The sequence below is a fragment of the Gobius niger genome (assembly GCF_951799975.1).
Source record: "Gobius niger genome assembly, chromosome: 19".
Taxonomy (NCBI): domain Eukaryota; kingdom Metazoa; phylum Chordata; class Actinopteri; order Gobiiformes; family Gobiidae; genus Gobius; species Gobius niger.
The window spans coordinates 1,463,895-1,486,534 of record NC_136870.1 but is presented as its reverse complement, the minus strand read 5'-3'; the positions used below and the strand labels follow the sequence as shown (position 1 = coordinate 1,486,534).

The following is a 22,640-nucleotide window of genomic DNA, read 5'->3' as shown; positions in this document are numbered from 1 at the left end:
TTCTTTTTTAGAACTCCCTTTGTCACATCCAAGTTTGGAAGAACTTCAGACCAACGTTGGAGGGGCTGTGGTCAGGTGGGAGACCAGCAATAATGAATTATAGGAAAGAAAAATAAATAAATACATTGAAATCAAAAATTGTTTCGGTGTTGAAATTCCATTGGAACTGAATGTCATAATATTGGGAATATTCCTGAGCAACCTCAGATCAAATTGTAACATTTCCCAACTAGAAATACGACTCTTAATTGCAAAGAAATGAATCATGGTCTCTTGGCTCAAACCTCAGCCCCCCACTATAGCCCACTGGGAAAATAAACTGAAAGAAGTGTATCACATGGAGCAACACTGACCTGCTTATGAACAAATGGCCTTGAATTGAAAACCATATAACACCCTTTGTATAATTTTGTATTTGTAAGTAATTTGTTACATTTTTTTATGTTGAAAAAAGTTCCTACAAATTCCTACAGATTTAAATTGAACGTTCCATCCCCACACAAATGAATGTTAAGACCTTTTCATGGGATTTACATCATGTCTGTGGTTTCTTTATCTTAACATTTTAAACTGTAGCTGATGTTTAGTGGCCTTAGGATGTGTATCCGACCCGCAGAAAAACAGAAACTTGACTGAATTTGAGATAGCATTAAGTTCAGAGGCCACTTTTAGACGCTAATTTGTATCTCAAGTAAAATCTCGAAAGGTCTGTACGTGCATTAGATGTGTTTGTTTGTTTGCTTGTTGCTTTATTTGTCATTATACATGAACTACTTGTAACGAGGCTTTGACGTCACCTAAATGTGGTGGATGGGTGGACCAACAGCTGAAAACATCTGGATCGTTCATAATTTGTGATGTTTGGTGGCTTATGCTAACGGACTCTGAAAGGTCTTCCGGACGAGCCTGTTTGCTAACTGAACGCATGCTCTGGATGGAACTTCCTCTCCTTTTGTCATTTCTATGGTTCTTATCCCTGTGTTTAGAGAAATGTCCGGCGAGGCCATGTGCTCACTGCATTGCTAAAGTGTTACGCAGCCAACCCCAAGTCCAGGATATTTATCCAGACACTGTCATAACCAGGATAGCAAGACACTGCGCCTGACCTGTCTGCCTGAGTGGTCGGTTGGAGGAGCCGATGGTGAAGAATGCTTTGCAGCTGTGGCGAAATAAAACAGAAGAAGAAGAAGCACGTTTTGCATTACATGGGCACTTAAACCATGTTATCATGTTATTTCCTCATTAAAATCCTACCTGGGGTTATCCATACAGTTGACAGTATCTCTAAACCCCCATAGCTTTATTACAGAGTCTCCCTTTATCAGATCAGAGTGCCAGCGGCCTGTTTTTATCTCGATTCTCCGCCGGGCCGTGCATCACAGCCATTTTCAATATTCCAAGAGTATTTTTATCTTAGCCCGGGCGCTCCACGTCACGCGCATAACAAACTCCTCATACACACTGTAGTAATTCAATAAAATCTGCAGAAAGCCTCGGGCGCTTTTATCAATGTGCCTCGATAAAGATGTTTAAAGTGCAGAGTTGCCATGGAAACAGGCTACCCCCAAAACACTTTCCCTCTGCTTTTTTGCTCATCTTTGGATATGGTAAAGGTCTTATTTATTTGAATGTGTCTCCTTAAGTGCAACGGCAGCTTTACGGGGGCTCTCATCTCAAGGCGAAACTTTTTGTTTTGAAGGGAATGCCTGTGAGATGTGCTCTTAGTGGTTTAGAAGAGGCGCTATGACTACAACTGAACTCGGGCTGCCTTATGCTCTATATGGGGACCGCCATAGCACTAGCTATGACCCGATCATGGACAGGGTCTTGGTTTTGTGGAAGGAGGCAACAATCTCGTTATGTTCATTTGAAGCTCATTTGACAATAGGACTTGACAATCCTAAAGGCTATTCATCCTTCAAATGAGGTCATTTTGTTCTGCAGCTCCTGTTCAGCAGTCCGTGCAGGTTATTCAGCTGAGGGTGAGCAGAACTAATTCGGCAGGGCTGCGAAGGCTGTGTTGTGAATGACCCCCTAGCCTACTACATGAAATACATGTTATATCCCAGGCTGTAGGTGTACACGGAGGCAATAGCGAGGGCAATCCCTCGCCAACCGGCTCACCAGCACTCCATTTATGGAGCTTGTTTTTTACAAAACATTGAACGCAAAGAAGTGGATATATAAACAGTTTTTTAACTGAATCCAAAACATGCCAAAATGCAGCACCTCTCCCACCAAATGAAGCAACATAATACCCGTAACTTTTATAACATGTATTGTAAATGCTTCACATTACAGAAGCCTCTCCGTACACGACACTCATGCAGATTTTTCCATTGTGTGTCAGCCTAATCTTTTTTTACGTATAATCCATTATTTATTCTTTGTCCATGAGGAAAGGTTTGTGAGCTGTGCTCCACATGGATGTCGGGTGTACTGTGGAGTGACACTGAAATGGTGTTGCTGTGCATGTGCATGTGCATGTGCATGTGCATGCACAGAGAAACAGTGGAGTCCGGTTTAGACTCTGGACCTGGTGATGCTGGTCTTTGCAAAGCCTCACCCCAATATCCCCCGCTGTCCAGGCTGAAAACATTAGTCTCATTCATTGCAACAGTTGTTGGGGCTGTGGAGGGCGGGGCTTAAGAGAAGTTCGACAGCGAGACGTCTTTTGAAGTATGAAACGTGAGAGCCCAAAGACACTTCGTTCTTGTTCTTATTGCGGACGGAGGAATGTCCTTGAGTGTGGAAATGGAAACAACTGCAGTAAACTATCTATGTTGTAGTACTGTAACTGACAAACTAGTTTTGCAGAGGAGGAAAAAAAAAAAAAAAAAGAGATTGTATCCACTGATGTATATGTATGTATATAGTGTATATAACTGTTTGTTTTGTCTTATTCACATATCTCTGTTTTGTATCAGATATGTGAATCTGAAGTCAAAGCTATATAGATATATATATGGCTATATTTGGCGATAGTACAAATGCAGATCGCTGTTACATCTACTTCGATCGTTTATCACCAATACTTTTTCTGATGTGTTAGAACTAAACCAAGTGTAACAAAGACAAACCTCAAGTAACTCAATATTGTGTCTGCTTGTCGTCACCATCACTGCTCCTCAACTATACAAAGGATCCGGGCAGGCGAGACATGGACCCCCCCCCCCCCCCCCCTCCTCCCAATGGGCTCATTAAACTCGCCATGGGAAGCAGGGTTGGGCCGGTTGACTGGGGGTCACTGCCCCCTCCCAGCTGACCCACACTCTGCTTTTTAATGCACCTCACAGAATAGGGCTCTCACTGTCACATAGTCTGCTGTAGATGGTGACAATGAAGTGACTGATTATCAATTAATAGCAACAATAATAATAAAATAATAGTATAATAAATTAACCAATAATTATATAATAGCATAAAATATAAAATAAATTACATTTATTAATCAATCATATAATGTGGTCGTAAATAATATAATCAATAATATTGTGTCCATTAAAAGTACTTAACTAAAAAACAAAAAACAACAAGGAACAAATGTTCAACTTAAAAGATTGGTGACTCGTTGTTATTGGCAGTGATGGGTATTTGTAATTATTGAGTTTTCTTTCCCTGTCTTGGAACCAGCAGAATGTTGTAACATAAATATTGATGATTGTAAAGTCACTGGAATATGATAAAATGACTTTATGTCATATCTTCTTTGTGCATAGTTAATGAATGTATCTATTTCTTAAGTACGAAAGGGGGGAGGCTCTAACAAGCTGAAGCTTCTGCCGACTCCTTTTGAGCATCATATCCACGTTATTTATTTATCTATTTGGTTATTCACCTACGCATGTATCTTTCTTTTGCTGAATTACTCTGCTGAACTCTGTTTCTATGAAGAACTTTGTGGAGCTCAGATGCTCAAATAAAAAAGATGAATTGAATTGAAATAAAATGTGCACTGCATTCCAGGACAAATGTTTTCTTCTTTGTCAAAGCGAAAGGCCAGTGTGCCTCCAGTTCCATTGCCTTTTATTTATTTTTCTGTCACAAAGATGTCCAGACCTTATTTCCGACTGGTTGACCCTCAAGCATCAAAAATGATGAGTCAGAGTGAGCCCAATGAGTTCTAACAAAACAAACTGGTCCCTCCACAATCCAGCTGATTCGCTGACCAGAAGATAACGCTCGGCCAATCACAGTGCTCTTAGTACGGCGACAGGGAGACAAACGCAGGTACATAAAACTAGCGTCACCGAGCTCCATAGACCTACAAATGCTGCTGCTATTCAGACAAAACATCATGTTGGTGTGCATGGGCCTTAAAGGAACAGGCCACCGTTTGACATGCTATGATCTGTTCTTGCCTCAGCTTAGACGAGTTGATACGTACCTGTCTGGTCTTTGTGCCTGTGGAAGAGCGTGGTCGCTTCGAACTTCAACAACAACATCTTTGGTCTTTGTGCATGACTGAGTGCACTCACAAAGACCAGACAGGTACGCATCAACTCGTCTAAGCTCAGGCAAGAACATATCACAGTATGGAAAAACTGTAGTCTGTTCCTTTAAGATTGCACACTGAGGAGAGTGGACCTGAAACACAGCGTGTCATTGGTCCAACCGTAATCCTGCCAGACTTGGTTTAGTTCCTGAGACTTTAGAATAATTATTCTTAGGCCTACTTTACAGAAGGTCAATTATATGTATTAATTATATGTAACGAATATGTTAGTTGTGGTCCAAACCCATTCCTAACTTTTGAAACATAATTGTAATATCCCGCTTTTACACAGGGATCGGTTTATTACTTGCAGGGTCACTAGATTTGACAGAAATGCTAGAAACTTGCCTGAGAGTTCATGAAATTGATACAAATGCTTTGTAATTAGATGCACAGTGTTTTTCCCTCACATGTCTGAGTTAACGATGCACCAAAGGGGGACAAAACCAAATGTGTTCCACTACTAGAAAAAACAAACAAGTACCTATTCTAGCATAATGACCCTGACCACCATGTAAAGAAGCCCAAGTGCCACCACTGGTACATGAGCTATTTGAAAACCACTATAGGTTATTAGACAATATCATCTATGTTGAATTACATTCAAAATGGATTAAAAAAATGAACTGTTTTGCAAATCCCTCCAAACCACAGGTGTGTCTGCAGTCAAACTCAGTTTACTCGGCTTTGTCTTGCAGGATGCCGGCGTCTTAACTTGCTCGTTTGAGTCCGATCCAAATTCTTGTCAGAGTCCTTTGAGCTGCCTCGAAAGCGTGGCGCGCTGACATGCTCCTGCCACTCGCTCCACAAATCGACAAAGACTTGTAAACAAACACGAGCCGTCATATCGCAAAGCCAATTTGGACTGGGGCTTGAATAAAACATGGAGGAGGCCCCATCGCGCGCTAACTCTGCATACCTCTCCCCGAACCAAAAGCAATTTTTCAGTTCATGGTGTGATTTGGTCGTCAGTGGAGTGTGTCAGTGGGCGCGGGGAGCTGACATCAGCGGGAGGCGGCGGGAATGTGGAACAGGCTTTCGGGAGTGCCAGGAACGTCGACGGCAATATGTGTCTCAATGGGGAGAACAATGGATATGAATATTAACACATCTGCATGGCATAAGCTACGACCACGCTGTAGTGCTGTGAGAATCTTGTTTCATCCTTCAAAGACCTCACAGGACTCAAACTGCCTCCATTCCAAAACACTTCCAGTTTGTAGCTGGCAGGTAAAGTTAACCAGATATCCTCATTTTCTCTGACAACTTTTTAGACTCAAAAAAATGGAAAATGTCAGAGAAGAATACATAAACTTCTCCTACATGTCTGGAATTTTTAAATAACCATACGGGCTAGTCACAGCTTTGCGCATGGCAACTTTTCTGCGAGTGGTTCGTGATTTTGTTCATTTTGGTTTAGTGTGGAAAATTCAAGTGTCAGTGAATGCACCACCGGTGGAAGGGCCGAATAAAAAGGAGTAGCAGCATTCGATCCTAACATATGCGGACAGTTAGTGAAGTCGGCTTGTCTGGTAGACTTTATAGAGTCTGTTAGCATTAGCCTGCTCAATGTATTTTTCATATAGCCGTTAGCATTAGCCAACAAACATCGCAAATTATGGACGATCCAAATGCTGTTGTGAACAAAGCCCACTTAGAAAAATTGATGAATGTACAGACCAAAGCATGTTCAATGCTTTTGTGTGTGTGTGTGTGTGTGTGTGTGTGTGTGTGTGTGTGTGTGTGTGTGTGTGTGTGTGTGTGTGTGTGTGTGTGTGTGTGTGTGTGTGTGTGTGTGTGTGTGTTCTTGGACTCACGACATTGTGAGGACCAGTTTGAGTTTTTAACCAGCAGAGTGAGGACATTTTTGGAAAGTGAGGACATTTTGGGTGGTCCTCACTTATTTGAATGACTGTTTGAGGGTCAAGATGTGGTTTTAGGGTTAGCATTAAGATTAGGGTTCAGGGTTAGGGTCTGGGTAATACATTATGTCTATGAGTGTCCTCATTAAGATAGCAGTACATGACCGTGTGTGTGCGCTCTTGTAGTTATGTGCCATAGCATTAGTACTTTATTTGGCACCTGGGACAACTGGGACTTTACCTTATTATCTTTGTTTAATCTCCAAACTCATTGTAAGCACCATAAATTATAATTATTCTGCTGCTACACTGTAACCTTAAAGCTATTCTAAGTGATCCCGTTTTGCCGGTCCGGCATCGTTGCATTCCCATCGCTAGATGTGCCACACTCTCAGTAGTGAACTTTGTACCACAGAAGGACACCTGCGCTGCACCTCCTTCACCTCGCAGCACACTATAACTATAAAATGTTGCAAGACTTTTAAACTGTAAACCTTGAATAATAACAATATTTCTACTACTGTTGTCTTCTTCAATGTTGTAGCCACTATATAAGACTACAGCTCTTTAACGGGGCCGCTCCGCTCCGGGTACATGAGTTTTGGCTCTTTATTCCAGGACAACTCATAAGATTCATCCAGCGGTGTGTCTCCCAGCAGCCTTCGCTCCCGCCCACTCCTCCATCCTCACTCCGGATGTGCACAGTGCACTGCACACCCAAATCAATTACTCTGAAAAGTGTTTGATAAGAAGTTAGAGTAAATATGAACTAACTGACGGCGGACAGAAGAGGCTCATAATGGTGTGCTCCCGAGCGCAAACATTAACTAGCTTTTCCTTTGCATTAATCAGCGTCGTATTAGAGGAGAAGCGTTCGTTTAAATCCCGCTGACTCGCACGCACATTGATGAATGCTAATCCACACGCACACGTCCTGCACATTGTGGACACGGTAATGAACTCACCTGCTCCAAGTGGCCTCTGTCCATAAAAGCTTGATAACATGCTCTTTTTATTCATGCTGATTTTGTGGTCATAACCCACCCCCTCTCCTGTAGGTATCAATTCTAAACTTTTACTGTACGTTACTGATACAAATATGCAAAAAAATTGCCAAAATTAGATATACTTTTAGAGGCACAATCTTTATAATGGACAGAGCCAGGTTTAAATGTATGCTTGTATTTTGTTATATTTGTTACAATTTGGGATATCTTTAGGTTTTCTACAAGGCAATACAAAATATTTAAAAAAAAGGTTTGTGAATTCACCAGGACCTGGAACAGGATCCCCCTCACCATAAGAACCATATAGTCACCTGGACCTTTTAAAAAGACTGTGGTCAAACATCTGGCCAATGGCTATAGTTGTGGCACTCGTGACGGACACTGTGGCCTCACACCAGTGTGTTCCTCCTAATGAGTGTTGAGCTGATGTTGATGCTGTGTTTGTGTTTCTGCTGAAAATCACTTTGTCCCTTTCCTGCTTATGAAGTCATTAAAGGAATTGTGCCTCATCAAGGCCTTAAATGACATTAAAAAGCATTATATTGAAACTGGCATCAAAAGTTAATCAGAAATACCACAATGAAAACATACAGTATTTAGCAGCAGTTTGGGCAAAAATTTACCACATTTTTTTTTGTTCAAAACTTGCTCTATTTGTCCTCAGTTTGCTGAAATCACCTCCTCCATCACCATGTGGTCCATCCTCACCTCCATCACCATGTGGTCCATCCTCACCTCCATCACCATGTGGTCCATCCTCTCCTCCATCACCGTGTGGTCCATCCTCTCCTCCATCACCATGTGGTCCATCCTCACCTCCTCCATCACCGTGTGGTCCATCCTCTCCTCCTCCATCACCGTGTGGTCCATCCTCACCTCCATCACCATGTGGTCCATCCTCACCTCCTCCATCACCGTGTGGTCCATCCTCTCCTCCTCCATCACCGTGTGGTCCATCCTCACCTCCATCACCATGTGGTCCATCCTCACCTCCTCCATCACCGTGTGGTCCATCCTCTCCTCCTCCATCATCATGTGGTCCATCCTCTCCTCCATCACCGTGTGGTCCATCCTCACCTCCATCACCATGTGGTCCATCCTCACCTCCTCCATCACCGTGTGGTCCATCCTCTCCTCCTCCATCACCGTGTGGTCCGTCCTCTCCTCCTCCATCACCTTGTGGTCCATCCTCTCCTCCTCCATCACCGTGTGGTCCATCCTCTCCTCCTCCATCACCGTGTGGTCCATCCTCACCTCCTCCATCACCATGTGGTCCATCCTCTCCTCCTCCATCACCGTGTGGTCCATCCTCTCCTCCTCTATCACCGTGTGGTCCATCCTCACCTCCTCCATCACCATGTGGTCCATCCTCTCCTCCTCCATCACCATGTGGTCCATCCTCACCTCCTCCATCACCATGTGGTCCATCCTCTCCTCCTCCATCACCATGTGGTCCATCCTCTCCTCCTCCATCACCGTGTGGTCCATCCTCTCCTCCTCCATCACCGTGTGGTCCATCCTCTCCTCCTCCATCACCGTGTGGTCCATCCTCACCTCCTCCATCACCATGTGGTCCATCCTCTCCTCCTCCATCACCATGTGGTCCATCCTCACCTCCTCCATCACCGTGTGGTCCATCCTCTCCTCCTCCATCACCGTGTGGTCCATCCTCACCTCCATCACCATGTGGTCCATCCTCACCTCCTCCATCACCGTGTGGTCCATCCTCTCCTCCTCCATCACCGTGTGGTCCATCCTCACCTCCTCCATCACCATGTGGTCCATCCTCTCCTCCTCCATCACCGTGTGGTCCATCCTCTCCTCCTCTATCACCGTGTGGTCCATCCTCACCTCCTCCATCACCATGTGGTCCATCCTCTCCTCCTCCATCACCATGTGGTCCATCCTCACCTCCTCCATCACCATGTGGTCCATCCTCTCCTCCTCCATCACCATGTGGTCCATCCTCTCCTCCTCCATCACCGTGTGGTCCATCCTCACCTCCTCCATCACCGTGTGGTCCATCCTCTCCTCCATCACCATGTGGTCCATCCTCTCCTCCTCCATCACCGTGTGGTCCATCCTCTCCTCCATCACCATGTGGTCCATCCTCTCCTCCTCCATCACCGTGTGGTCCATCCTTACATCCTCCATCACCATGTGGTCCATCCTCACCTCCTCCATCACCGTGTGGTCCATCCTCACCTCCTCCATCACCGTGTGGTCCATCCTTACATCCTCCATCACCATGTGGTCCATCCTCACCTCCTCCATCACCGTGTGGTCCATCCTCACCTCCATCACCATGTGGTCCATCCTCACCTCCTCCATCACCATGTGGTCCATCCTCACCTCCATCACCATGTGGTTCATCCTCTCCTCCTCCATCACCATGTGGTCCATCCTCACCTCCATCACCATGTGGTTCATCCTCACCTCCTCCATCACCGTGTGGGCCACTCCCTGGCTAAACATCTCAACACTGACGTATCGTGTGTTGCTTCTTGGTGTAGTTGCTGTTCCACCTCTCGGCTGTTTTAAAAAGCTCCGCAGCTGGATTTGCCGCATTGCAAAACCTGGCGTCCTGTGAGAACCTCTCTACGCAGCAAAAAACAGAACTTCCTCTCACATAGAACAGTCTGCGGTTGATTTTTCTCCATCAGCCTTTCGGGGGTTTTTGGAACTTTCTTTTGATTCTCTCATGAATTGCGCTTGTAATTGCGCCCCACACCGCCGTGGACCTTTCCGCTCGCCTCGTAATTGGAACGGGAGGTTATGTGGGTTACGACGTCGCTCCTGCTGACGACGCACCATCGGAAACGGCTCGGTGACACCGCCAATTTGCAAAGCCAGTCGAGCGAGGAATTATTTCGGCCCTAATCTGTCTTACAGGCTAAACCGAGCCGGCGCCGGAGAAACATCAAAATACACAACACGAAATTGAGCTGGAAAGGTTAGGTTTGTTTGACAGCGAGGTAATTATAGGTATCGGAAATGACCGCTGTAATCTTTTGTTAACCTGCAGGGATTTGCAATGCCAACCGCCTCTTTGACATTTTACAAACCGCTGCGGCAAGAACGGCAACATCGGCATCTTTTACAACTCTGCCACAGTTGCTGAATGCGCTTTTGTGAACATGAACTATTTGAATTGCATCGTATTTCGTTTCGTGTTTTTTTTTTTTTTTGGAATGCAATTGTAAACAGCATAACAAAACTGTCAGAGATGATAGAGTAAAATGAAAAAAACAAATGATAATAGATATACTGTGTATAATACATTTATGTTGCCAAAGTAGTTATTTCATAAATGATGTTTGAGACTTTACACTGGTCTATAGCTCTCCAGTCAACAAACTTTAAGATTTTGAATGTGGGGGTTAAAAGGTTAAAGGCAGGGAATTATGCAGTTATTTGGTCTTCATTTCAAAATCTGCAGTTGTTTAACTTCCTGATTCTCCAAGCGGACTCGCCCTATAAGGTCCACCACATAGAAAACAGAGAAATGTCTTTCGCTCTTTGAGCCTGTTCCAATAAATGTGCTCATTTTGGAGGACGCTGTGGGAGCACTGTGAGGGTCATGTTCTTTTGTACTGCTTTAACACCATCAGGCCGGCGCTGCTGCGGGGGAAGCTGGAGGACACGGGAGTGGATGAACATCTCACCGCTTGGACCATCGACTACCTCACGGACCGACCACAGTATGTGCGGCTGCGCAGCTGTGAGTCTGAGGTGGTCGTCTGCAGCACCGGGGCCCCTCAGGGCACCGTCCTCTCACCGTTCCTCTTCACCATCTACACTTTGGACTTCACATACAACACAGATAGCGTGTGTGTCTGAGGGGAACGACCTGGAGTACAGGTCAGTTATCATGGACTTTGTGGACTGGTGTGATCGACTTTACGAGGAAGCCACTACCGCACACACCGCTGAACATCCAGGGGGAGGACACTGAGGAGGTGGACAGTTTCAAGTACCTGGGTGTTCACTTCAACAATAAACTGGACTGGTCCCACAACACCAACGCCCTGTACAAGAAGGGCCAAAGTCGCCTCCACCTTCTGAGGAGACTGAGGTCCTTCAGAGTCAGGACTTGTATGACTCTGTGGTGGCCTCTGCTCTCCACTACGCTGCCGTGTGCTGGGCCCCGGGCAGCACAGAGTGGGACAAGAACAGACTGAACAAGCTATAGCTGGTCAACGTGACAACACCTCCCACCCACTTCACGGGGCTGAGCAGCTCTTTCAGTGGAAGACGGAGGCACACTAAGTGCAGGTGTTTTCTGTTTGCCGCTTAAAGCTTTTTTAAGCTTTTTTTAAAGGATCTGTATCATGCTATTTTAGCCATTCCAAAGTTAAGTATAGGCATTTATATGATATATTGTACCTCTACCATTATAGAGCACTCATTTTTGTGATAAATATAAGTGTTTTCTGGAGGTATTTTTCAAACCCGGAAGACACAACGCTTCCATTCAGTTAACTCCGCCCCCTCTCTTCGCTCATACAATTTTACCGTAATATAAATAAACAACAATAAGTGAAGTTACTTCACGATGCAGTTATAAGGAGTTGACATCTGCAACACAGCTTCATAAATGGCTAACACACATGCTAATATGCAACACACATGCTAATATGCTAACACACAAGCTAACCCGCGTTTGGATTGACTCACCGCTCTGCTCCATCGCTGTTTACATTGTGGGACTCGCGTTGGTTATAAAAGTTAATCCACTTTGGTTCTGGCGAAGGTTCACCAAACATCCAACAGTGACAGTCACAGAAAAACAATATTTTGGTGAAAGTCGCTGAATCCCGAAGAAAAAAACAACTTCTGACGAGTGGCCACTTTAGAAAGGTTGAATAAACTCCCGTCCTCGTAGCCAAACGCGCTTCTTTTTCTCCGTGACATGATCGTTAGGTAAGAATAAAGAACAGGTGTGTCCAGTTATAACGAGCTCCATCTTCAGCTGCAGCGCAAACATGACTGATCTGTTCAGACGCTCAGGGTTTGTTTTGGCAACAGCTGACCTGGAAGCACCTCGGGCACATCCTTTTTATTTTTTTTATTTTTTATTTTTTCCCTCTTTGTTTCTCTCTTACGACAGAAATTATGAAAAAGCTGTTTTACAAATTAAAATCCGTCCGTAAGCATAGAATTAAGACATTACATTACAGACGTCGAGCACTTCCGTTCCGCTGTTACGACACAACTGAACACTCAGTCGTTCACCAGGAGAGGGCGGAGCCTCAGAGAGCAGGATTCAGGAGGATTACTGAGAGCTGCGTGAATGAAGCCACAAACCACTCTGGGGGTGTTTTTGATAAGGAAATAGCATAACAACATGGCTAAAAGCTCTAAAAGTCGATTTTGCATGATATAGGACCTTTAAGCTTTTTTAAGCTTTAAGTAAAGATGCCTCTATTTACTATTTGTTTGCACATTTCCTGTCTATTTTGCACACTACGAGTGTTTCTTGAGAGCTGATGTAACCAGTGAATTACTCCATTGTGAGATCAATAAAGGCTTATCTTGTCTTTTCTTGTTAGCGGTAGAATCCAGGATCCGTTTCAAACCGCTTTATCCCCATACAAATCAATAGGGAATAATAGCGATAAAATCTTTCTTTTATTTGTTTTTTACAGGTGAAAGTTTGTATGTTACAAGTGCAAACAGGCCCAAAACCTGCAAACTGAAGTGTCTCCCATGAATAAAGTTCAGCTTGAATAAAACTCATTTCTACATGTCAACATGAAGGATGTGTCACCTGCAGGTTGCAGAGGATTTCTCGGTTTACGACCCTGTTGTACGAGGTAAATGTTTTAATAATTTAGAGATTATGGGGAGATATAAATGTCAGCAAATATGTCACAGAAACCAAAGGATTTCCCCTTGCCAAACACCCTTGCTTTACAATGCTCCAACAGCCCAGACTCTGCAAATATAAAGCCTTTTTTTCTCCTTTTGGAGCCGCAAAAGCAACAAAAGAACACGGCTTCAAACAGCTGTGGATGAATGATTCAGAATCACGGCGCAGTCTTTGTGTTGGGAAGAACTCTCAGGGCGTTGCTGATTCAATAATGTAGGGCGAGCTGACCGAGAGCAGCGTGGTCACGGATTTACCCGCGGCAAGGCCAGAGAAATTCAGGGAAAGCTCGGCCGACGATGGCGTTCACAGGACAATGCAGTGACTTACTGGACTTTTCGGCACCGATGGGTGGGGATCAGGTACACACTCATCAAAGTATTATATCGAGAATGTCGCTAGTTTTATTCCTTTATTCATGAGATGACGGTGTAATCCAAACGTGATCGTATCCTTTGTGGGAGACGGGAGAAGTCACGCAGACGTTACACAACATCAGGCTCTGTTTGCTCCAAAACAACAGCTGTATTTTAGTAGCTCCGACAGACTCCAAACGTTCCAATCTTGGACTTAACAGTATTTTTCCATTTCTATTTTCTAGCCTGATTTATTGAGCTTTGTCAAAATATATTTTTCCGCCCAATTTTAAATAGCTTATTCAAAAACAAAGGTCCAGAAAAGATTGAAAATCCCTTCGGAAGAAATCTTTGTAAGTAACAGATCAACAAAACAAAAGCGTACATTTAAGGCTGTGTACGAAATCTGGCTCTATCTATTGTGGAAGGAGGCCTCGTGGAAGACCCAGGACAAGCTGAGGGGACTATGTCTCTGGGCTGGCCTGGTGTCGTCTCGGCGTCCCCCCAGAACAGCTGGAGGGGGGGTGCGTTCAGGGTTCAGTGTGACTTTATTCGTATCTGTAGGTAGATTTGATTTGCCGTGAGCTCAGACACAACATGCCCGTCACACACAGCAACCCCCACAACAGTACCTGACCCCAGGTGCACATTCAGAATCACAATCACAACTGTATTTATTGCCATGGTTATGAACAGATGCACGACTTTGTTTTTTTGGTTGATCATGCAATATGAAACAAACATATAACTTAGATAAATAATAAACTATGAAAGCTTAAAACTAGAAGCAGGGCTCGAGACAAGCATAGTCCCAGGGACGGAAAACAAAATGCACAGGATAAGATGAAGTCCTCCCCGGGACGGAAGGCCGGGCATCTCTGCTGAGACTGCTGAGACTGCTGCCTCTGGTAAAGCTGACAAAACGGATGGAAGAATGTTTGGTTTTATATGACAAATAATTTAGTATAGGTATCAAGAAAGTATTATTCAGGTATCGGGATCGAAAACCAAGTATTATTCAGGTATCGGGATCAAAAACCAAGTATCATTAAGGTACCGGTATTGACAAAAAAAAAATTACGGTACCCTGCCCTTAACAAGCTGTTATTTTTAGCTATGTGCGTGCTAACAAATCAATGGAACCATTTTAAATGAAGCAATTGTCTATGAACTTTAAAAATGCAGCAACAAAATCCTTCAAACGCAGCACGGTGCGCTAGGCTAGTCGGCAGTCGGGGAAGAAACAACCTTAGTAACTTCTACTCCAGGTTTTTTTAATGAGGAAAACAACATTATTACACGCTGAACTCAGACAACACGCAGCCTCTTCTCATTCTATTTCTGCTTTTTTCCCGTGAGAGCTTTTTCCACGTTGCCTTCATGTGTGTAAACGGACTGATCTGTGCCTCCGACGTCTTTTATAAGCGTCATCTGAATGTTGCTGTAATAGCACACCCAGCATGTAATATAATGAACCCGCCGCACCTGGCAGGCACATCCTCCTGACACCAGTCCATTAGAGGGATATGTAAAAGATGAAGCAATTCTCTGGGAGCGGAGAGTGGAGGGAGCGGCGCGAATCTGCAGATGCATTATTTAAGCTCGGATTGTGTGTCTTGGCATCTGTTCAAGTCGGCCCACAGTCTCTGCGGCGTAAAACCCCCACCTGAACAAGAGTGAATAAACCCCACTTGTTTTGTAAGGTTGCCCCCATGACATAACCTTGGGAAGAGCAGATAAAGCATTCAGAACGCTTTATTTTTTATTTTATTTTTTTGCCTGTCACACAACAATTTCAGACCAATTTCCAAGCTACCCTTTTTATCAAAGATCTTCGAAAAAATTGTATATAGGCAGATCTCTGCATACCTAAATGAACACAATCTACTTGAGGTTTTCCAATCTGGCTTCAAGTCAATGCACAGCACAGAATCTGCGCTTCTAAGGGATGTTAATGATACTCTTTTAACGTGTGACTCTGGTGACTGTGTGGTCCTTGTGTTCCTTGACCTCACTGTGGCCTTTGATACTGTGGACCATTTATGTTCACGTCTGCAAAACTGGTTCAGGTCCTTCCTCAAGGACAGAACTTTCAGTGTCCGTCTAGCGGATCACGAGTCGACACATGCACCTCTGCGTCACGGTGTGCCACAAGGGTCTACTTTAGGCCCTGTTCTGTTTTCATTGTACCTGTTGCCCCTGGGCTCAATCCTCAGGAAACATGCTATGTCCTTTCACTGTTATGCAGATGATGCCAAATGTATGTACCGCTTAAGAAAAAGATGGTTTCTCTTTAAGTTTGCTTCAAACCTGTCTAAATGATGTCAACGACCCTGAACTTTTTCCACTTTAATGACTCTAATGACCATGTGTTTTAAAATGGATTCATGTTTTAAACTGGAGAGTCAGATCCGCTCAGTTGTGAGGTCGAGTTACTTTCATTTGAGGCAGCTCGCTAAAGTCAAGCACATTTTGGCACGACAGCACTTTGAGTCAGTAATCCACGCCTTTGTGACCACTCGGCTGGATTACTGTAACTCGCTTTGTTTTGGGGTAAGTCAGTCCTGTGTCTCTCGACTGCAGCTCGTACCGAATGCAGCGGCGCGTCTTTTAACTTTGACCACATCACCCCCATTTTATCTTCACTTCACTGGCTGCCAGTGCACTTGGATCCATTTGAAACTGCTTCTGTTTGTTTTTAAATGTCTTCATGGTGTCGCCCGCTGTACCTCTCTGAGCTCTTACTGATCAGCTCCTCCTCAGCGTCCCAAACACCAAACGAAAACTCAGAGGGGATCGGGCTTTTGCTGTGGAATGAGCTGCCTCTGCACATTTAACAGGCTTCTTCTGTGCCTGTTTTTAAATCTGTTCTTAAAACGCACTTGTTCACTTTGGCTTTTAACACAGCCTGAGATTTGGACATTTTATCAGATTGTATTCATTTGTATTGTATTTTATGTCATGTTATGTTTGTAGCACTCTGGTCAACTGAGATGTTTTAAAGTGCATTATAAATAAAGTTGCCAAATAGCCAAGTTGCCAAGATTTAATTTACAGCGTTTTTAAAAGAATACCTTTATAATGTCAGCCTCTATTGTCAAATCATGAGTTTTGTAGGCCTTAGCTTTCAAATGAGGCGCTATACTGACCTATTGTCTGTAAACTCAAGTCAGGAAGCTTCCGATCTGTCGAACTGGAGAAAATGCGGGACGTGCAGAAACATTATTTAAAGATGCTTTACATCAGATTAGAGTTTAAGCTAGTTTCCATCTGCTGTCCCTGAGCGGGCGAGTCAGTACAATATAACATGTGTCCATCCATCCCAATACACGCCAACACTACAGACATCCAATCACTGAACCCTTTTCAACACAATCATGAAGAATCACATTCATAAAACTGTTACCAGTGCAGACAATGCAGAAGAAATGCTTCAGGTCAGAGGATAGTTTTAGACTCCGGCAGAGTTCCTTCCATTCTTTAATGTCCTCCTAATCAATACGTGACTTGTGGTTGTTTGTATGAAGGCTGAAATACCACTGATATGGATGTATGACAGAACAGCGCCCCCCCCTGGGATGTGGTCACTGTAAAATTGCCCTGATAAAACCCTCCTAGATGCGGCAGGGCGTCGATTTACGGCAAAAGTCTGAAATAAACTGATTTTTCAGATGACAGCATCCTGTTCTATTTGGATCAAGCGTGGCACACTTCATACTTTACCTGAAAATAACTTAAAGGGACTATACAGAGTTTAAACATGTTAAAATGAAGTATTTTCCTCCCCCTACATGTTCCTCCATGTCCTAATGTGTAGAATGAGCTCAGACCTGTTCACCACAACTGCCTCTGAAATCCTGCACTGTCTGAAGCGCCGTCATGCATGAGCTTAATATAGAAGGTGCAGTTACACGTTTGACCTGAGGTGGCAGTAGTGAGTGTAACATGGCCAACTTGCATCTAGTCCCTTTAAGTTTATTTAGTATAAACTAAAAGTAAAATGGGCTACATGTTTAAGTTGTGATGGAAACATATCATTTGTTTTATATATTTTTTAAATTATCAATGTATATTTATATCCCATTTATATCATAATAAAGTTGATAATGAGTCAGCATGTTAATCTTTTGCCACCTGTTGGGCATTGTGTGTAACATCAGTGCAGTCACTTTTTTTTCTCAGGTAAAACACACGAGGCTATACTACCTGCTGCATCCGGTAAGTGTCTCTTTTTTATCAGCGCAATTGTACACAGTGACCACAAAGCAGGGGGCGCTGTTCTGTCACACATCCATATCTGTAGCATTTCAGACTTCATGCAAACAGCCACGAGTTACGTATTGACTTGGAGGACTTGTTGCCTTTGAATGAGAAGGCTCGCTGTGCAAAGGCCGACCCCTGTTAAACGTGCACAGTTCCATAACCAGGCCCATACACAGCCTCTGTGTGCACGTGCACGTTATGAGGTCATAAGATCATTAGAAGTTCAAGTCTTCCATTTTCCATTACCCGGGCCTGTTCATCAATTAGCTTTTCTCCTATTGCAAGTACATTATCAACCACACAGTCAGCAATATTAACCTCCCAATTAGCAGCGCTGACTGGGGAAGAGCTTGTGGTGACATTTCAGAGCAAACTTATTATCACAAGCTGAGGAAAATGACTCGACGTTGTTTGAACTATACATTAATTGAACAAAGCAGCAGAATTAGATAGCTAACTGTCTGCAGCACAGTCATAAACTGACCGACATTCACTCACAATGTACAGTTAGCAATGAGAGCCAAGACTTTAAAGAATTCTTCAGCCTGTGCAATGTTTTTTTTTTTTTTGAGCCATGAAGCCAACACACATTGCAAAGTTGATTCCCACACTGACGTGATGCCAGAGCCTGACCCTTTAGATACCATTGTGTGGCTTAAACATGTTAAAACCTCTGAGGTTCATTTGATTTAAATAAACATCCGGGTCTAAGAACCTCCTCTTTCAATATGCTAATGATGGGGTACAAAACATTAGGGAAATTGTGCAACTATTCATTTGTATGGGAAGAGAATGTGGACAGAGTGTGACGGAATGATGACGCAAATAACCACAGACATTAAATCATCAGCAGCTTTCCATTATCTAAAAACATCACCAAATCAAAGGTCATCCAGACTGATCCATGCGATCGTCCTGGTAGTTTAGAGTATACTGTAACGGCCTGCTCAACTGCAGTACATTCAAAAGCTCCAGTCCTGACAAGAACCAGGAAATACGGCCATATTAGTCCAGTGCTCAGGTCTCAGACTTTAATGGGGTTTACACACATGTTGGAGCCAGGGTTTCCGTTAGTCGGCTAAAAACAATTTCCATCGGCCAAATTGTCCGACAGTAGAAAATATGAATATAGAAAAATATGTTACATACAACATTTGATTGACTAACATAACAAAGTGTTTTTGAGACAGACACAATTCATAAAAAAGGTGAAATATTTTGATCAAAAAAGTTACAAAGCGCAGTTGAAGCTGTAAATGAGAGACTTTTCTTTTCGTGCTTCGTTACATTTTCCAAGAATATGGCGAAGTACAGGTACATACATACTTTTATAAAAGTGTGATAAGAACTCAGCAGCTAATACTTTTGATGAGGATGTTCTAAACGCACGTGTGTTCAGTCAGTCTGAAGCGCTGTCACGCAGCGGCTCTTCCTGGGAGAGAGGCCGGGTTTAGAGGCGCTTCCCTCGGTCAGTCTGCGCAGACGCCTCAGCTTAGTGACCGGTGTTGGAGCCGCTCAGAGAGTGGCCGGGTTTAGAGGCGCTTCCCTCGGTCAGTCTGCGCAGACGCCTCCAGAGTGCGAGAGTAACCGCTTCAAAGTGCCCAAAACCCAAAGACCCCAAGCTGGGAGCCCCTTCAGAGCGACCAAACCAGAGCCAGTGTGAAACCCCCTGAAACAGCTCTGCTTGTGCACAAGTCTCTTCAGGACATCTCAGACATGTTAGATCCATATGAACCGTCTCAGCTCTGAGAACCTCAGGAAGCGCGCTCCTGCTGGTCCCAGAGTCAGGACTAAACACAGTGAGGCTGTGATTCATGCTGCCGAAATCTGGAAGTGTCTTTCCCAAGATGTGAGATGACTCTGAAAGTACTTTATCTGCTATTGGAAGGATTTTGTTCTGCCTCGTTGTAGTTTGATAGAGATTGCAGACTGGTGCTATTGATCTGGTGCACAGTCTTTTGTAACGTAAATCTAGTCCTGAAGAGTCAAAAGCTTCTCATCTTTTACCTTTGACGAACATAAATGATACAGAAACTAATTGGCCTGGTTAAGCACGAGTTTCAAAGCCAGTGGCCAGTGGGATTCCTTTATCCAAGCCAATGCCATAAGCAAACTGACTTTTTCATTTGAAGGCTTGCTGCAGCTTTATGGTGCTCGGACCAAAGCTTCATCAAGGCCGAGAAAGAACTTATCAGAAGTAACGGCCAACAGACTACTTTTGGCTACAACAGGCAATTAATCATGAAATAAATTGGCGTGGATTACGGGGCATTAAATAGTTATGGCCACTTAGCAGGCTAATAACAGATTAATTATACTCCAACTGAAAAATTCAGAACTTGCTCAAGGTAATATAATTAAGCCTGGGAAAAAAACAAACAAAGTTGGGCTATTAGGCGGCAAAACAATGTCGAGTTTAATACAAGTCAACAAAATAAGGGGAGAGGAAAACTCAGAATTGCTTTATTTATGCACTCAATGGGAAGTGGCATGGCGGTTACTTCGTACTTTTGTCTCATAAGAAGGCCCTGGGTTGAATTCCTGAAGCGGTTGGGCTGATTCGGAGTGTTAAGTTTGCCACATTCAGCTTGTTCATAGGGATAATCGAATCACTGTCCTCCTCCCATTGCTCACTTCCGAAATGCGTCAATGTTGAGTCATGTGTATACACAGGAGAGGGACCGGACGGGACCAGCATTTCAAGCCCCTTCAAACACCACAGCAGCAGCAGCAGATGCAGTATTATAATGATATTCTAGACCTTCCCACTTCTATTGTATTACTATGAAACAACTTGCATAGCCTCAGATTCTGGATGTCAATTTTCCATTAAAAATATTTGTCATTGACTGAAGTTGATGTGATCCTCCAGGTTTGGCAGACATATATTTGGTCTCTTCCATCAGTCCTTCTGTGATTGGCTGGCCTGCCTGTCTGTCAGGGAGACTTCAGGCTCTGTTTGTCACAGGATTGGTTGTGTGGAAGAAAATGGTTTCTGGTATTCTCCGTATGATAGGAGAGTAACTTTGAAGCAGCAGTTATCGTGTACTTTCTGGGGAGGACGTCCATATGTTATGTCTGTCATAACCTGTTAACTGCCACCTTAGGATTAGGGTTAACCATTATTGTTACAGCCTATATGCCAGTGTGATACCTCATTTGAAAGCCAAGACCTTCTAGTTTCTAAAAATATGTCTGAGATCAGGGTGAGTGAAACATTTGCCGTTCTTATCCCTCATCATCTACAGTGCGGCATTTTAGATTTGCGTAAAGCCAAACTGGAGGTAATGTGCTTGGTTCAGGTGGGGGTTAAAACCACATACTTGGCTGTAAATACTGTTTAAGTCGCACTAGCCTGCAGTTAGCTTAGCCCGTTAGCCTGTTAGCTTCTTCTTCGTGATTCCATTAGTGTGTATTGGTGGTGGTCAAATTGCAATTGTGCTTTTCTGGACAGCGACACCAGGGGGAGATGAAAGACCCCCCAATCATCCCATCAACACTTGCATTACCCCCCAGAGGGACCACGGGAAGGATTTATTAAGGTAAACAAGTTGCTTAGTACCGCTTTAAAATGCAATACAATTTGTGAATTGACCACATTTGTGCATGCAAATTTACCATAATAGCATTTAGCATTTTGGACATTTTCTTTTTTTCTTTTGAAGGGAGGGATGGGTCAAAGGCATGTGACCTATCATTGAATGCTGCTGGGTATGATCAAGATTGGAAAGCATGTGGCCCACATTAATTCTTTAAAGCAATGATTCTCAACCTTTTTAGTCCCAGGTACCCCTTTCATTTATACTTACCCCACACTTTGAGGATGCTGCCAATTACTGACAAACTCCTCTTTATTAATAAGAAAAATATGAGTGTCACATAAAAGCTAAAATGACTGCAAAAAATCAGTTCATTTATAAGTGCCAAGTGCTCTTTTAAGTGCTTCTGTGCCCCCGGGGGGTGGCCGCACCCCTGCTTGGGCAGCGCTGGTTTAAAGGATGGGTCAAGTGCAGAGGACACACTCTGCTGTGTCTTCAATGACAAACCGCTCAATCTAAATGTCGCGCTGTTTACCGCTGTTCTTGATAAAGCACCTCGGAGACTGTTTGAGTTAGAGCCAGATGGCATTGTCGGTGCATGTTTGTTGACACAACTGTCACGCTATTTCATCGAGTTGCCTTTTCAAACAGTTACTTTTGCGTTTGACTGATAACAAAATAAACACCATATGCGCCAGTTACCGTCTCTTCAAAGGCACAGCTGCATCTCTATTAAAGTTTACGCGCAAAACAATAAACCCTATGAGTTACAATCAAAGTTTTATTTTCATATCCCGGCATTGTTCAAATCAACTCATTACGCCGTGCTTTATTTGTAATACTAATGAAAGCTCCTTTTCCTGTTGCTATGTGCCACAGTGAGCCAGGAACAAAGTGATTTGACAGATTGTTCTGCCTGATGCCCTTCCTGCCACATAGATGCTGACCGGAGGAGGACGAGTGAGCGAGCGGCTTACTCAGGAAGTAAACGCATCCACATTCTCTGTCGCTGGGGCCAGGGTGGGACGCCTGTTTTCAAATGGCCCAAGTCTGAGTGAAAACAATGATCCCCATTGTGTAACTGGCTGTACAATATCCCTCTATCCCTTTGTCTTTTCTGTCAGCGTAGTATTTACTCTCCAAAAAATCGCAACTTGCTATGACACCTGCAGTTGCACTTAGTTTTTGTGCGTGCGCTCAGTCACACAAATGGTGTTAGCATTTAGCCTCTCCCAGCAGGTAAAGCTCC

General features: G+C 43.8%; 1 protein-coding gene across 1 annotated transcript in view; it reads right to left on the bottom strand.

The window, feature by feature from the left end:
* Positions 1–7,573: 7,573 nt before the first annotated feature.
* Positions 7,574–22,640, bottom strand: part of LOC306978287 (uncharacterized protein) — a gene marked incomplete at both ends in the record, with an annotated part of 236,313 nt that continues 221,246 nt past the window's right edge. The window contains 3 exons of the mRNA XM_079576810.1: positions 7,574–7,582; positions 8,328–9,368; positions 9,510–9,594. Coding sequence (XP_079432936.1) covers positions 7,574–7,582; positions 8,328–9,368; positions 9,510–9,594 — 1,135 coding nt within the window. The remainder of the gene's footprint in view (positions 7,583–8,327; positions 9,369–9,509; positions 9,595–22,640) is intronic.